Source organism: Palaemon carinicauda, chromosome 21 (genome assembly GCF_036898095.1).
Source record: "Palaemon carinicauda isolate YSFRI2023 chromosome 21, ASM3689809v2, whole genome shotgun sequence".
In the NCBI taxonomy this organism is placed as follows: Eukaryota; Metazoa; Arthropoda; class Malacostraca; order Decapoda; family Palaemonidae; genus Palaemon; species Palaemon carinicauda.
Genome location: NC_090745.1, coordinates 18,292,749 through 18,310,248, shown reverse-complemented (window position 1 = coordinate 18,310,248; position 17,500 = coordinate 18,292,749). Strand labels below are relative to the sequence as shown.

General features: G+C 36.7%; 1 protein-coding gene across 3 annotated transcripts in view; it reads left to right on the top strand.

The window, feature by feature from the left end:
* The first annotated feature begins 8,070 nt into the window (after positions 1-8,070).
* LOC137615198 (perlucin-like protein) overlaps positions 8,071-17,500 on the top strand; it is a 22,875-nt gene continuing 13,445 nt past the window's right edge. For all 3 annotated transcript variants that reach the window (XM_068344852.1, XM_068344851.1, XM_068344853.1), the window contains exon 1: positions 8,071-8,197. In XM_068344852.1, coding sequence (XP_068200953.1) covers positions 8,164-8,197 — 34 coding nt within the window. In that variant the 5' untranslated portion in view covers positions 8,071-8,163. The remainder of the gene's footprint in view (positions 8,198-17,500) is intronic.

Sequence of the window (17,500 nt, the reverse complement as noted above, 5' to 3'; positions counted from 1 at the left end):
TCAATAAGCATAATATAGGCTTGCATATTTATTTATAAGGTAGGGATCATTGTAATATATTTGATACTTAAAAAAGCATTTTGATGAAAAGTGTGAAATGGCATTAAAATGTCAGCTTCATCTAAGATAAAGAAAAAATTAGAGTGATAATGTACATTAAACTTTTAAACGCAATTTCAGGTAAAGGTTAAAGATGTCAGATTTCAGTTCCAGTTTCATCATAGTAGATGCTCGTCAGAACGTCAACCGGCTCAGCCCAAGCCCCCACTGTGGTGCTCAACCACAGCAGCTTAAACTTACGGTCCCGGGCTGGGATCGATCTGCTGCCATGCAAATGCTAGGCGAACACGTTACTAGGGGGCCACTTGAATTCTCCGTCGATGTCAACATATCATAAAACATGGAATTTCCCGTAAAGCTTCTTTTTATGCTTTCTTAGTGTGATTTATAACAATATGGTAAAATACTAGACGTTTGCATAACGCTACCTCCGCTTATTCCACTTCTTAATGTAGGGGTAACATTGGGAAAGGAGGTGGTAGCGTTGCTTGATCGTCAGACTCCTCTTCTGCAAAGTTTGTCATCACTTAATTGTGAATCTCATCCTTTTTTTCAATGATCATGCCAGCTGGCCAATCCAATGTGGCTCTCAGCATGGTAAGAGGAGAACATCCTTCCAAAAGAGGAGTGAACCGTCTTTGTTATGAATCATGCCAGGTGCGTCTCACAAACATCCTAAAATTATATAGAAAATGATTCATAGGTTAGACAGCCAATAGATAGTAGCAGGAAAGAAATCCATATCCAATAAGTGTCTGGTTGATACTGGTTGGAAGTTTCAATATTAGGTCACTGCAGTGGTGAGATTAATTAATCTTTTCAATTCATCTTCCGCTTCGCAATGATGTTCTCGTTGATGGAAAGAAAGTGTAAAATAATATAAATTGGACATGCTTGCGTGAGGAGGCTGAAGTGAATAAAAGGAATAATGAATTAATAAGTAAATAAATAGATGTGCCAGAAAGCGGAAAATAAATGATGTTTATTTTAGGGAAGGCGAAACAAAATAACTAGGGAAATGCAGAAAATCCGTACCGCTGGCTATTGTGTTTAGTGGATGTAATACGTGGCGCTTTGTTGTGAAAAGAAGTTACGCGAAGAAAGAAAAAATTGAAGCGGTAATCTAATAGTAAATTAGAGTCACAGGTCTTAAGTACTTATATTGATATGGATATATATATATATATATATATATATATATATATATATATATATATATATATATATATATATATATATGTATATATATATATACATACAGTATATATATACATATATATATATATATATATATATATATATATATATATATATGTATATACATACAGTATATATATATATATATATATATATATATATATATATATATATATATATATATATATATATATATATATATGTATATATATATATATATATATATATACATACAGTATATATATATATATATATATATATATATATATATATATATATATATATATATATATATATATATACATACAGTATATATATATATATATATATATATATATATATATATATATATATATATATATATATATATAATAGATATGTATATAAAACATTTTTATACTTGTTATTGGTAACAAAAGGACCCATGGAAATATTTATGCAAGAATATCGTATTTAACAGGAGACTGGAATCCCTAACTCTCAGATAGTTTAATGATTGACCAGTCATATTTCAGACAAGGACATAATATAGGATTAATGGAAACAGGCTATGGTTTACGTAAAAATTTTGACCTTTGGTTTAAAGGATTAAAGGCCGCTCATCAATAGCAGAGACAAGGGACAGAAATATTGCTCTAGCTAACAGGACACTGCCCTAGGGATTGACCATATATACATATGATCAGCGCCCAAGGTCCAATTCCACCCAAGCTAGGACCAGGGAGAGCCAGGCCTTGGTAACTGATGACGCAGCAGGTAGACCTATAGGCTCCTCCAAACCCCCCATCCTTAGCTCACAGGGACGGTGAGGTTGCAGACACTACAAGAAAAGCCTTAAGCACTTGTTGAAGTATCTGTAATGTTACTTTACTGAGTAAATGTGTTTGTGGTAGGTTAAGTCTATTTGATTACCGCCCAATTTTCATAACTCCCTTATTATCTAAAGTGGTTTAACGTCTTTTGGCAAAACGTCTAAATAGGTTTGTGGAATGCAATCATCTGTTCCATAGTTTGGAATTCAGCTTCCGTAAATGCCTTGGAGCATGTGATGCCCTTCTTACAATCTCCAGTGCTGTACAGAAATCCATTGATATTGGTCAGGAAGTTCGTATGATTGGCCTTGATTTTAGTGCTGCCTTTGACCGTGTTAATCATTAGGCCCTTGTTTTCAAACTCAAACAGTTGGGGGTGGGTGGGTCGTTTCTGAGCATTATTATTGAATTTTTAAGTAATAGATTTCAAAGAGTTGATGATGGTCACCATAGTGAGTATAGGAATGTGCTATCTGGTGTTCCTCAGGGTAGGCCCACGACCTTTCATACTATATACACATGACATGTGGTTTGGCCTAAAAAAAAAAAGCTTGTTGCATATGTAGATGATGCTACTCTCTTTGCATCAATTCCATCTCCTGAATGTAGATCTGGGGTTCATGAATCCCTTAATAGAGATCTTAATAAAATTAGTGAATGATGCAAATTATGATGCAAAAGTATGATTGTAATTACGTCGAAGACAGTTGCTCCATAACATCCGGATCTCAGCATTGATAATGTTTCTTTAGTACTTTATGACTCTCTTATAAATTTAGTTGAGAATCTCGACATCAAATTTACTTTTGAGAAACACATTCTATGTCTTCTTCAATTCCACACAAAAATTAGCTTATTGAGAAGGTCTTAAGATTTTCGGTGATCAATCTATTCTGAAGTGTTTTAATTCTTTCATTCTACCTTGTTTCGAATATTGTTCTCCTGTCTGGTTTTCAGTTGCTGATTCTCATCTTAATTGGTTGGAAGGAATTTACGATGTATTAAAGTTTTTATTCCTGACCTAGATATTAATCTCTGGTACCGTCGCTCAATTAGTTCATTATGCCTGTTGCATAAGATTTTTCATAACTCTGACCATCCTTTGCATTCGGATCTCCCTGGACAATTCTATCCTGTTCGTAATACTAGGCCTTCTCCATCATGAGGCTCAATACTACACAGTATTCATGAAATTTTATTCCAGCTATGACTAAGTTGTGGAGTGATCTAACTGGGTAGTTGAATCGGTCGAATTTCAAAAGTTCAAACTTGCAGCAAATGTTTTTATGTTGAACTGGCTGACGTAAGTCTCTCTTTATTTCTTATGTATGAAAGATCTGTTTTAGTTCTTAAAGTATTTTTTTTTTCTAATTGTTTATTACTTTTCACATAGTTTATTTATTTCCTTATTTCCTTTCCTCACTGGGCTATTTTTCCCTGTTGGATGTCCTTGGGCTGATATCATCCTGCTTTTCCAACTTGTGTTATAGCTTAGCTAATAATAATAATAATGATAATAATAATAATAATGATGATGATGATGATAAAACTAGGGAGCTTGAGCGTGACCCTAACCCCAGTCCGGCAGAACGTAATGCAGGGACATGTCCAATAGGCAATCAAAAGGATTCGATATTTCATTATGGTAAAATCATGAGAATAGAATATTGTCCTGATCTCCAACCAACCGATTCTTTCGCTTAATATTAGCCAAAGAAAATTCATCTTCGTATATTTTCTCTTATTGTGAGTCAGTTGATGTCAACAAGAAGACGAGAATATTAACTCCAATCCAGTCTTTCCATTTCTCCTTTCGTTCTATGATACCTATTTTAGGAGTCCGTGTCAGCTCTTTAATTCTGCATATACATACACACACATTTCTCACTATACAATAAAGATTAATTGTCTGGATTATATATATATATATATATGTGTGTGTGTGTGTGTGTGTATATATACAGTATATATATAAATGTATATATATACATATATATATATATATATATATATATATATATATATATATATATATATATATATATATATATATATGTGTGTGTGTGTCACACTCAGCTCTCCCCTTACCTCAAGCAGAGGGAGAGGAAGTAGTCATACCTTGTTGAGAGGGATGTGCCTGTGCGTACATATCTAAATATTTACACGTCATTTTTGACGGATGGCGTACACTAGTGTATATATATATATATATATATATATATATATATATATATATATATATATATATATATATATATATATATATAAAAATATATATATATATATATATATATATATATATATATATATATATATATATATATATATATATATATATATATATATATATATATATATATATACTGTATATATATAATGTGTGTGTGTTCAGTATATATATCATGTAATTATGCTTTTTTAAGGAGATAGATTTAATAACTAGGCCGAATCTTATCATAATTCTGTATAATTAGAAGCTGATAACAGTCCACGGAAATATGCAAGTCAGAATTTTATTTTTTTCATGACTGATTTCAAGAATGTTGAAATTGAAATGAAACAAATGTTTGTTCACATTATCTCAACCGTGAGAACGAAAACATTTCAACGTTATAGATAAACAGGAAATATTTACTCAATAGCAATAAAAACATTTTATGGTAAAAATATTTTTTTTTTTGCAGATTTTTATTTCTTTTTTTTTTTTTTTTTTTTTTTTAGGAAAATATCACCTGGTTAGTTTCTCTTGGTAATTTTCCAATATCTTTCTTTGGGTGTCCATCATGTCTTTGCTCGGATTTTTTTTTTTATTGGTCTTTTTTCTTTTCTTGTTTCATTTTGAAATTTTTGTTACCTATTCGTTAACTATTCCCCTCTTATTAAATTACATTAAATTACCTAATCAATCTTTCCGTACTATCTTACTTCCTCGTTTATCATCCTTCATTTCCCTCAATGCTTTGAAATTGACTAATTGATTATTAACTGATTGTTATTGCATGGTGGCGTCACATCCAATTCGTGTGTAATGTTGCTAATGTGAAGTGAATGTTGGAGTTGAGGTATGTAAGGCATCAGCATTCATTTCATTCCCAATTCAGAGTTCATCAAGTGGTTTTTATTTTCTTCCATTTTAGTGCAAATGTAAACTTTGTTAAAAAAGGACCTTAATAAGAAGGCCTTTCTTTTTACAGTATTATTATTATTATTATTATTATTATTATTATTATTATTATTATTATTATTATTATTATTACTTGCTAAGCTAGAAGCCTAGTTGGAGAAACGGGATGCTATAAGGCCAAGGGTTCTAACAAGGAAAAATAGCCCATTGAGGAAAGGAAACAAGGAAATAAATAAACTGCAATGTTTGGGTCAAAGTAGAAGAGGATTCACTAGTAAATTTTCATGATACCGAAAGTATTCAGCTTAAAATATCGATTTTAATGAAATTAGAAAGGTAAAGAAAATTGGCTACTAATACATTTAGAAAATTTTGTACGGTTTTACATTAGGTATTTCATTCAACAAATGCTCAAATCACCATAAAATGTTAATGGAAGAATTAATGCAAGAGAAAACAGATAAAAGTACTCAGTGACACTATCCACTATAAGATAATTATTCCCGGTAGTAAAAGGATAACAATAATAAGTAGAGGGGCACTCAGTAGAGCACAGACCTCCGCTGCTGCCGCTTATTTCTCGACCATCTGCTCGATCTTGACCTTTGACCTTAACATGTATTAATTGACGTAGATTTTCATGCATTCAAATATGAACCAAGTTTGAAGTCTCTGTGAGAAAGATGTCCGATGTTTTGACTGCTTACGTGAATTGGACGTTTTGCTTGTCGGTGACCTTTACCTTTAACCTTCCAAAACTTAAACATTTCCAGCTCTTTACATAAGTTTAAAATCCCTGCAAGTTTCATTAATTTACGATCAAAATTCGGGCAATATGGTTGATAACCGGAATTTGTCCTTTTGCTTGACCTTCACCATAGACTCGACCTTGACTTTCAACTTTAACATGTCTTAAGTGGCGTGGATTTTCATATACTCAAATATGAACCAAGTATGAAGTCTTTTACAGCGATGTCCAAAGTTATGGCTGATTACGGGAATTGGACATTTAGCTTGACTGTGACCTTGACCTTCCAAAATTGAATAATTTCCATCTGTTTATATAACAGCTAATCCCTGCTAATTTCATTACTCTATGATTGAAATTGGGGTCAGAAAGCTGTTCACACACTCACAGGAGGTAAAACATAAACTCCTTCCAACTTCGTTGGCGGAGGTAGTAAATCAATTTTCATCTGATTTTTCATTTTTTCCATCGCATATTAGTAGAGGATGAGGGAAAAAATTGTTACTATTGCTTTTATGAATTTTAGAAATTCGAACATGGTATATTATATGTTATACCAAAGCTATATACTATATATATATATATATATATATATATATATATATATATATACGCACACACACACTATATATATACATGTATATTTATATACATATTTATTTGTATATATATATATATATACATATTTATTTGTATATATATATATATATATATATATATATATATATATATATATATATATATATATATATATATATATATATGTATATATATATATATATTATATATATATATGATGTCATCATCATCATCATCATCAGCATAAGCAGCAGCAATTTCTAGTCCACTGCAGGACAGGAGCCTCAGACATATCCTTCCACTCTCGCCTGTTGATGGTTTTTCTATGCCTGTGCATAGGCACTTGTAAAATTTCTTAGTTCGTCAATCCATCCTAACCTTTTCCCTCCCCTGCTTGGTTGGCAATCTCTAGGGAACCATTTGATTTTTTTTTCCTACTATCAAGAATTTTATTTATGATAATTGGCAACGGCATTGGGATAGTTTACTTGAAAATAAAATGAGAGAAATTATACTATTTTTTATTTTTTTTAATAAGTCGCATTTGCCCCTTTAGCTCGGAAAAGTTTCCTGCTATCTGATTGGTTAGAATTATCTTGTCCAACCAATCAGCGATCAGGAAACTTTTCTGAGCTAAAAGGACACCCTTGCGAGTCTGTGCAAATCTGCCTCACTAAAAAGAATTGACTATAGTAATGTTATATCCCCTTGGAGTTACAGCGGGATGCCCCGAAAGTGGGAGACGACTATTTGTCGTCTCCGCATTGGTCACACTCGGTTGATACATGAGTTTTTGCTGGCTGGCCAACATCAACCATATTGCGACGACTGTTTGGTACCATTGACACTGAGATATTTGTTAAACGAATGTCCCACATATAGTAGTGGGAGAAATAGATAACTGTTTGAGGCTCGAGGGGAGGATGCCAGGCTCACATGCTAGTGGTGTTTTTAGCTTTATTTCAGAAGCAGGTGTTCTGAAAGATATTTATATTTTAAAATGACAGCATTGTTTTTATGGTTTTAATATAATATTCTTTTATTTTTTAATTACAATAAATGATATCGGTGTCAATGACTTTAGATTTCAGGATGCCTGAAAACCTTAAATCATTCAATCAATCTCTTTCTGTACATCTATTATCTGTCATTATATATATATATATATATATATATATATATATATATATATATATATATATATATATATATATATATATATATATATATATATATATATATATATATATATATATATATATATGTATATATATAATGTGTGTGTAAATTTAGGAAAATTAAATTTTTTGAGTTATATTAAGCCATCAGAGAGAATTTCTTTTTTAAAGTCTTCCTGAAACTACAAACGATAACGAATTTCTTATTTTTTTTTTATTTCTATTTAGACCCAAAGGAAGTTGTGTATAGAACAAATTAGTGTTCTGAGAACTCGAATTGATGATCAAGACCAGTACAAAGCAACTTTTTTGTCTAAATAAATTGCGTTGCAATGAAATTGATAAGGAGATTCCCTGAACTTCCTTGATAAGGGATCGGCTGCCTTGTATAAATGCAGTCTCACGAGCGTTGCTTTTTGTAGTCTATCGAGAGGAAGGAATTGCTTGAATTGAACTCCATCCACGATGAAGGAACTTTGGCATCTATCTGCTCTTGGAAGTAAATATTCATTTTGTTGAGTTCGAATGAATGTTCTCTTGCTTTGAGGCTACACACTCTTATTTCTCTTCCCCTTTGTTGATTTGAAGTTGTTATAGTTTGTATATGAAATATCTACTTTAATGTTACTGTTCTTGAAATATTTTTGTAGTTGGTCATTACTTCTCCATTAATTAATTTCTTTTTTACTTCCTATCCTTACTGGCCTATTTCTCCCTGTTGGAGGCCTTTGGGCTCATAGCATCCTACCTTTCCAAGTACAGTTGTAGCTTATTTCTTTACTACCTTTCCTCACTGGCCTATCTTTCCTTGTTTGAGGCCTTTGGGCTTATGCCATCCTACCTTTCCAAGTACGGTTGTAGCTTATTTCTTTACTACCTTCCTCACTGGCCTATCTCTCCTTGTTTGAGGTCTTTGGGCTTATGGCATCCAACCTTTCCAAGTACGGTTGTAGCTTATTTCTTTACTACCTTTCCTCACTGGCCTATCTTTCCTTGTTTGAGGTCTTTGGGCTTATGGCATCCTACCTTTCCAAGTACGGTTGTAGCTTATTTCTTTACTACCTTTCCTCACTGGCCTATCTTTCCTTGTTTGAGGTCTTTGGGCTTATAGCATCCTACCTTTCCAAGTACGGTTGTAGCTTATTTCTTTACTACCTTTCCTCACTGGCCTATCTTTCCTTGTTTGAGGTCTTTGGGCATATAGCATCCTACCTTTCCAAGTACGGTTGTAGCTTATTTCTTTACTACCTTTCCTCACTGGCCTATCTTTCCTTGTTTGAGGCCTTTGGGCTTATGCCATCCTACCTTTCCAAGTACGGTTGTAGCTTATTTCTTTACTACCTTCCTCACTGGCCTATCTTTCCTTGTTTGAGGTCTTTGGGCTTATGGCATCCTACCTTTCCAAGTACGGTTGTAGCTTATTTCTTTACTACCTTTCCTCACTGGCCTATCTTTCCTTGTTAGAGGTCTTTGGGCTTATGCCATCCTACCTTTCCAAGTACGGTTGTAGCTTATTTCTTTACTACCTTTCCTCACTGGCCTATCTTTCCTTGTTAGAGGTCTTTGGGCTTATAGCATCCTACCTTTCCAAGTACGGTTGTAGCTTATTTCTTTACTACCTTTCCTCACTGGCCTATCTTTCCTTGTTTGAGGTCTTTGGGCTTATGCCATCCTACCTTTCCAAGTACGGTTGTAGCTTATTTCTTTACTACCTTTCCTCACTGGCCTATCTTTCCTTGTTTGAGGCCTTTGGGCTTATGCCATCCTACCTTTCCAAGTACGGTTGTAGCTTATTTCTTTACTACCTTCCTCACTGGCCTATCTCTCCTTGTTTGAGGTCTTTGGGCTTATGGCATCCAACCTTTCCAAGTACGGTTGTAGCTTATTTCTTTACTACCTTTCCTCACTGGCCTATCTTTCCTTGTTTGAGGTCTTTGGGCTTATGGCATCCTACCTTTCCAAGTACGGTTGTAGCTTATTTCTTTACTACCTTTCCTCACTGGCCTATCTTTCCTTGTTAGAGGTCTTTGGGCTTATGGCATCCAACCTTTCCAAGTACGGTTGTAGCTTATTTCTTTACTACCTTTCCTCACTGGCCTATCTTTCCTTGTTTGAGGTCTTTGGGCTTATAGCATCCAACCTTTCCAAGTACGGTTGTAGCTTATTTCTTTACAACCTTTCCTCACTGGCCTATCTTTCCTTGTTAGAGGTCTTTGGGCTTATGGCATCCAACCTTTCCAAGTACGGTTGTAGCTTATTTCTTTACTACCTTTCCTCACTGGCCTATCTTTCCTTGTTAGAGGTCTTTGGGCTTATAGCATCCTACCTTTCCAAGTACGGTTGTAGCTTATTTCTTCACTACCTTTCCTCACTGGCCTATCTTTCCTTGTTTGAGGTCTTTGGGCTTATAGCATCCTACCTTTCCAAGTACGGTTGTAGCTTATTTCTTCACTACCTTTCCTCACTGGCCTATGTTTCCTTGTTTGAGGTCTTTGGGCTTATAGCATCCTACCTTTCCAAGTACGGTTGTAGCTTATTTCTTCACTACCTTTCCTCACTGGCCTATCTTTCCTTGTTTGAGGTCTTTGGGCTTATAGCATCCTACCTTTCCAAGTACGGTTGTAGCTTATTTCTTCACTACCTTTCCTCACTGGCCTATCTTTCCTTGTTTGAAGTCTTTGGGCTTATAGCATCCTACCTTTCCAAGTACGGTTGTAGCTTATTTCTTCAGTACCTTTCCTCACTGGTCTATCTTTCCTTGTTTGAGGTCTTTGGGCTTATAGCATCCTACCTTTCCATGTACGGTTGTAGCTTATTTCTTCACTACTTTTCGTCACTGGCCTATCTTTCCTTGTTTGAGGCCTTTGGGCTTATAGCATCCTACCTTTCCAAGTACAGTTGTAGCTTATTTCTTTACTATCTTTCCTCACTGGCCTATCTTTCCTTGTTTGAGGCCTTTGGGCTTATAGCATCCTACTTTTCCAAGTACGGTTGTAGCTTATTTCTTTACTACCTTTCTTCACTGGCCTATCTTTCCTTGTTAGAGGCCTTTGGGCTTATAGCATCCTACCTTTCCAAGTACGGTTGTAGCTTATTTCTTTACTACCTTTCCTCACTGGCCTATCTTTCCTTGTTTGAGGTCTTTGGGCTTATAGCATCCTACCTTTCCAAGTACGGTTGTAGCTTATTTCTTTACTACCTTTCCTCACTGGCCTATCTTTCCCTGTTAGAGGCCTTTGGGTTTATAGCATCCTACCTTTCCAAGTACGGTTGTAGCTTATTTCTTTACTACCTTTCCTCACTGGCCTATCTTTCCTTGTTTGAGGCCTTTGGGCTTATAGCATCCTACCTTTCCATGTACGGTTGTAGCTTATTTCTTTACTACCTTTCCTCACTGGCCTACTTTTCCTTGTTTGAGGCCTTTGGGCTTATAGCATCCTACTGTTGTAACTAGGGATGTCGCTTATTTCTTTACTTCCTATCCTCACTGACCTATTTTTCCCTGTTAGAGGCCTTTGGGCTTATAGCATCCTACCTTTCCAAGTACGGTTTTAGCTTATTTCTTTACTACTTTTCCTCACTGGCCTATCTTTCCTTGTTTGAGGTCTTTGGGCTTATAGCATCGTACCTTTCCAAGTACGGTTGTAGCTTATTTCTTTACTACTTTTCCTCACTGGCCTATTTTTCCCTGTTAGAGTCCTTTGGGCTTATAGCATCCTACCTTTCCAAGTACGGTTCTATCTTATTTCTTTACTACCTTTCCTCACTGGCCTATCTTTCCTTGTTTGAGGTCTTTGGGCTTATAGCATCCTACCTTCCTAAGTACGGTTGTAGCTTATTTCTTTACTACCTTTCCTCACTGGCCTTTCTTTCCTTGTTTGAGGTCTTTGGGCTTATAGCATCCTACCTTTCCAAGTACGGTTGTAGCTTATTCCTTTACTACTTTTCCTCACTGGCCTATCTTTCCTTGTTTGAGGTCTTTGGGCATATAGCATCCTACCTTTTCAAGTACGGTTGTAGCTTATTTCTTTACTACTTTTCCTCACTGGCCTATCTTTCCTTGTTTGAGGTCTTTGGGCTTATAGCATCCTACCTTTCCAAGTACGGTTCTATCTTATTTCTTTACTACCTTTCCTCACTGGCCTATCTTTCCTTGTTTGAGGTCTTTGGGCTTATAGCATCTTACCTTTCTAAGTACGGTTGTAGCTTATTTCTTTACTACCTTTCCTCACTGGCCTATCTTTCCTTGTTTGAGGTCTTTGGGCTTATAGCATCCTACCTCTCCAAGTACGGTTGTAGCTTATTTCTTTACTACTTTTCCTCACTGGCCTATTTTTCCCTGTTAGAGGCCTTTGGGCTTATAGCATCCTACCTTTCCAAGTACGGTTGTAGCTTATTTCTTTAATACTTTTCCTCACTGACCTATTTTTCCTTGTTTGAGGTCTTTGGGCTTATAGCATCGTACCTTTCCAAGTACGGTTGTAGCTTATTTCTTTACTACTTTTCCTCACTGGCCTATTTTTCCCTGTTAGAGTCCTTTGGGCTTATAGCATCCTACCTTTCCAAGTACGGTTCTATCTTATTTCTTTACTACCTTTCCTCACTGGCCTATCTTTCCTTGTTTGAGGTCTTTGGGCTTATAGCATCCTACCTTTCCAAGTACGGTTGTAGCTTATTTCTTTACTACCTTTCCTCACTGGCCTATCTTTCCCTGTTAGAGGCCTTTGGGCTTATAGCATCCTACCTTTCCAAGTACGGTTGTAGCTTATTTCTTTAATACTTTTCCTCACTGACCTATTTTTCCTTGTTTGAGGTCTTTGGGCTTATAGCATCGTACCTTTCCAAGTACGGTTGTAGCTTATTTCTTTACTACCTTTCCTCACTGGCCTATCTTTCCTTGTTTGAGGTCTTTGGGCTTATAGCATCCTACCTTTCTAAGTACGGTTGTAGCTTATTTCTTTACTACCTTTCCTCACTGGCCTATCTTTCCCTGTTAGAGGGCTTTGGGCTTATAGCATCCTACCTTTCCAAGTACGGTTCTAGCTTATTTCTTTAATACTTTTCCTCACTGACCTATTTTTCCTTGTTTGAGGTCTTTGGGCTTATAGCATCCTACCTTTCCAAGTACGGTTGTAGCTTATTTCTTTACTACTTTTCCTCACTGGCCTATTTTTCCCTGTTAGAGGCCTTTGGGCTTATAGCATCCTACCTTTCCATGTACAGTTGTAGCTTATTTCTTTAATACTTTTCCTCACTGACCTATTTTTCCTTGTTTGAGGTCTTTGGGCTTATAGCATCGTACCTTTCCAAGTACGGTTGTAGCTTATTTCTTTACTACCTTTCCTCACTGGCCTATCTTTCCTTGTTTGAGGTCTTTGGGCTTATAGCATCCTACCTTTCCAAGTACGGTTCTATCTTATTTCTTTACTACCTTTCCTCACTGGCCTATCTTTCCTTGTTTGAGGTCTTTGGGCTTATAGCATCCTACCTTTCCAAGTACGGTTGTAGCTTATTTCTTTACTACTTTTCCTCACTGGCCTATTTTTCCCTGTTAGAGGCCTTTGGGCTTATAGCATCCTACCTTTCCAAGTACGGTTGTAGCTTATTTCTTTACTACTTTTCCTCACTGGCCTATTTTTCCCTGTTAGAGGCATTTGGGCTTATAGCATCCTACCTTTCCAAGTACGGTTGTAGCTTATTTCTTTAATACTTTTCCTCACTGACCTATTTTTCCTTGTTTGAGGTCTTTGGGCTTATAGCATCGTACCTTTCCAAGTACGGTTGTAGCTTATTTCTTTACTACTTTTCCTCACTGGCCTATTTTTCCCTGTTAGAGGCCTTTGGGCTTATTGCATCCTACCTTTCCAAGTACGGTTGTAGCTTATTTCTTTAATACTTTTCCTCACTGACCTATTTTTCCTTGTTTGAGATCTTTGGGCTTATAGCATCGTACCTTTCCAAGTACGGTTGTAGCTTATTTCTTTACTACTTTTCCTCACTGGCCTATTTTTCCCTGTTAGAGTCCTTTGGGCTTATAGCAACCTACCTTTCCAAGTACGGTTCTATCTTATTTCTTTACTACCTTTCCTCACTGGCCTATCTTTCCTTGTTTGAGGTCTTTGGGCTTATTGCATCCTACCTTTCTAAGTACGGTTGTAGCTTATTTCTTTACTACCTTTCCTCACTGGCCTATCTTTCCTTGTTTGAGGTCTTTGGGCTTATAGCATCCTACCTTTCCAAGTACGGTTGTAGCTTATTTCTTTAATACTTTTCCTCACTGACCTATTTTTTCCTGTTAGAGGCCTTTGGGCTTATAGCATCCTACCTTTCCAAGTACGGTTGTAGCTTATTTCTTTACTACTTTTCCTTACTGGCCTATTTTTCCCTGTTAGAGGCCTTTGGGCTTATAGCATCCTACCTTTCCAAGTACGGTTCTATCTTATTTCTTTACTACCTTTCCTCACTGGCCTATCTTTCCTTGTTTGAGGTCTTTGGGCTTATAGCATCGTACCTTTCCAAGTACGGTTGTAGCTTATTTCTTTACTACCTTTCCTCACTGGCCTATCTTTCCTTGTTTGAGGTCTTTGGGCTTATAGCATCCTACCTTTCCAAGTACGGTTGTAGCTTATTTCTTTACTACTTTTCCTCACTGGCCTATCTTTCCTTGTTTGAGGTCTTTGGGCTTATAGCATCCTACCTTTCCAAGTACGGTTGTAGCTTATTTCTTTACTACTTTTCCTCACTGGCCTATCTTTCCTTGTTTGAGGCCTTTGGGCTTATAGCATCCTATTTTTCCAAGTACGGTTGTAGCTTATTTCTTTACTACTTTTCCTCACTGGCCTTTCTTTTCTTGTTAGAGGCCTTTGGGCTTATAGCATCCTACCTTTCCAAGTACGGTTGTAGCTTATTTCTTTACTACCTTTCCTCACTGGCCTATCTTTCCTTGTTTGAGGCCTTTGGGCTTATAGCATCTTACTGTTCTAACTAGGGATGTAGCTTATTTCTTTACTTCCTATCCTCACTGACTTTTTTTTCCCTGTTAGAGGACTTTGGGCTTATAGCATCCTACCTTTCCAAGCACGGTTGTAGCTTATTTCTTTACTACCTTTCCTCACTGGCCTATCTTTCCTTGTTTGAGGCTTTTGGGCTTATAGCATCCTACCTTTCCAAGTACGGTTCTATCTTATTTCTTTACTATCTTTCCTCACTGGCCTATCTTTCCTTATTTGAGGCCTTTGGGCTTATAGCATCCTACCTTTCCAAGTACGGTCGTAGCTTATTTCTTTACTACCTTTCCTTGTTTGAGGTCTTTGGGCATATAGCATCCTACCTTTCCAAGTACAGGTGTAGCTTATTTCTTTACTACCTTTCCTCACTGGCCTATCTTTCTTTGTTTGAGGTGTTTGGGCTTATAGCATCCTACCTTTCCAAGTACGGTTGTAGCTTATTTCTTTACTACCTTTCCTCACTGGCCTATCTTTCCTTGTTTGAGGCCTTTGGGCTTATAGCATCCTACCTTTCCAAGTACGGTTGTAGCTTATTTCTTTACTACCTTTCCTCACTGGCCTATCTTTCCTTGTTTGAGGCCTTTGGGCTTATAGCATCCTACCTTTCCAAGTACGGTTGTAGCTTATATCTTTACTACCTTTCCTCACTGGCCTATCTTTCCTTGTTTGAGGCCTTTGGGCTTATAGCATCCTACCTTTCCAAGTACGGTTCTATCTTATTTCTTTACTATCTTTCCTCACTGGCCTATCTTTCCTTATTTGAGGCCTTTGGGCTTATAGCATCCTACCTTTCCAAGTACGGTCGTAGCTTATTTCTTTACTACCTTTCCTCACTGGCCTATCTTTCCTTGTTTGAGGTCTTTGGGTTTCTAGCATCCTACCTTTCCAAGTACAGTTTTAGCTTATTTCTTTACTACCTTTCCTCACTGGCCTATCTTTCCTTGTTTGAGGCCTTTGGGCTTATAGCATCCTACCTTTCCCAGTACGGTTGTAGCTTATTTCTTTACTACCTTTCCTCACTGGCCTATCTTTCCTTGTTTGAGGCCTTTGGGCTTATAGCATCCTACCTTTCCAAGTACGGTTCTATCTTATTTCTTTACTACTTTTCCTCACTGGCCTATCTTTCCTTGTTTGAGGTCTTTGGGCTTATAGCATCCTACCTTTCCAAGTACAGGTGTAGCTTATTTCTTTACTACCTTTCCTCACTGGCTTATCTTTCCTTGTTTGAGGCCTTTGGGCTTATAGCATCCTACCTTTCCAAGTACGGGTCTATCTTATTTCTTTACTACTTTTCCTCACTGGCCTATCTTTCCTTGTTTGAGGTCTTTGGGCTTATAGCATCCTACTTTTCCAAGTACAGTTGTAGCTTATTTCTTTACTACCTTTCCTCACTGGCCTATCTTTCCTTGTTTGAGGCCTTTGGGCTTATGCCATCCTACCTTTCCAAGTACGGTTGTAGCTTATTTCTTTACTACCTTTCCTCACTGGCCTATCTTTCCTTGTTTGAGGTCTTTGGGCTTATAGCATCCTTCCTTTCCAAATACGGTTGTAGCTTATTTCTTTACTACCTTTCCTCACTGTCCTATCTTTCCTTGTTTTAGGCCTTTGGGCTTATAGCATTGTACTTTTCCATGTACGGTTGTAGCTTATTTTTTTACTACTTTTCCACACTGGCCTATCTTTCCTTGTTAGAGGCCTTTGGGCTTATAGCATCCTACCTTTCCAAGTACGGTTGTAGCTTATTTCTTTACTACTTTTCCTCACTGGCCTATCATTCCTTGTTAGAGGCCTTTGGGCTTATAGTATCTTACTTTCCAAGTACGGTTGTTGCTTATTTCTTTACTACCTTTCCTCACTGGCCTATCTTTCCTTGTTTGAGGCCTTTGGCCTTATAGCATCCTACCTTTCCAAGTACGGTTGTAACTTATTTCTTTACTACCTTTCCTCACTGGCCTATCTTTCCTTGTTTGAGGTCTTTGGGCTTATAGCATCCTACCTTTCCAAGTACGGTTGTAGCTTGTTTCTTTACTACTTTTCCTCACTGGCCTATCATTCCTTGTTAGAGGCCTTTGGGCTTATAGTATCCTAATTTCCAAGTACGTTTGTAGCTTATTTCTTTACTACCTTTCCTCACTGGCCTATCTTTCCTTTTTTTGAGGTCTTTGGGCTTATAGCATCCTTCCTTTCTAAGTACGGTTGTAGCTTATTTTTTTACTACCTTTCCTCACTGGCCTATCTTTCCTTGTTTGAGGCCTTTGGGCTTATAGCATCCTACCTTTCCAAGTACGGTTGTAGCTTATTTTTTTACTACCTTTCCTCAATGGCCTATCTTTCCTTGTTTGAGGTCTTTGGGCTTATAGCATCCTACCTTTCCAAGTATGGTTGTAGCTTATTTTTTTACTACCTTTCCTCACTGGCCTATCTTTCCTTGTTTGAGGCCTTTGGGCTTATAGCATCCTACCTTTCCAAGTACGGTTGTAGCTTATTTCTTTACTTCTTATCCTCACTGACCTATTTTTCCCTGTTAGAGGCCTTTGGGCTTATAGCATCCTACCTTTCCAAGTACGGTCGTGGCTTATTTCTTTACTACCTTTCCTCACTGGCCTATGTTTCCTTGTTTGAGGTCTTTGGGCTTATAGCATCCTACCTTTCCAAGTATGGTTGTAGCTTATTTCTTTACTACCTTTCCTCACTGGCCTATCTTTCCTTGTTTGAGGTCTTTGGGCTTATAGCATCCTACCTTTCCAAGTACGGTTGTAGCTTATTTCTTTACTACCTTTCCTCACTGGCCTATC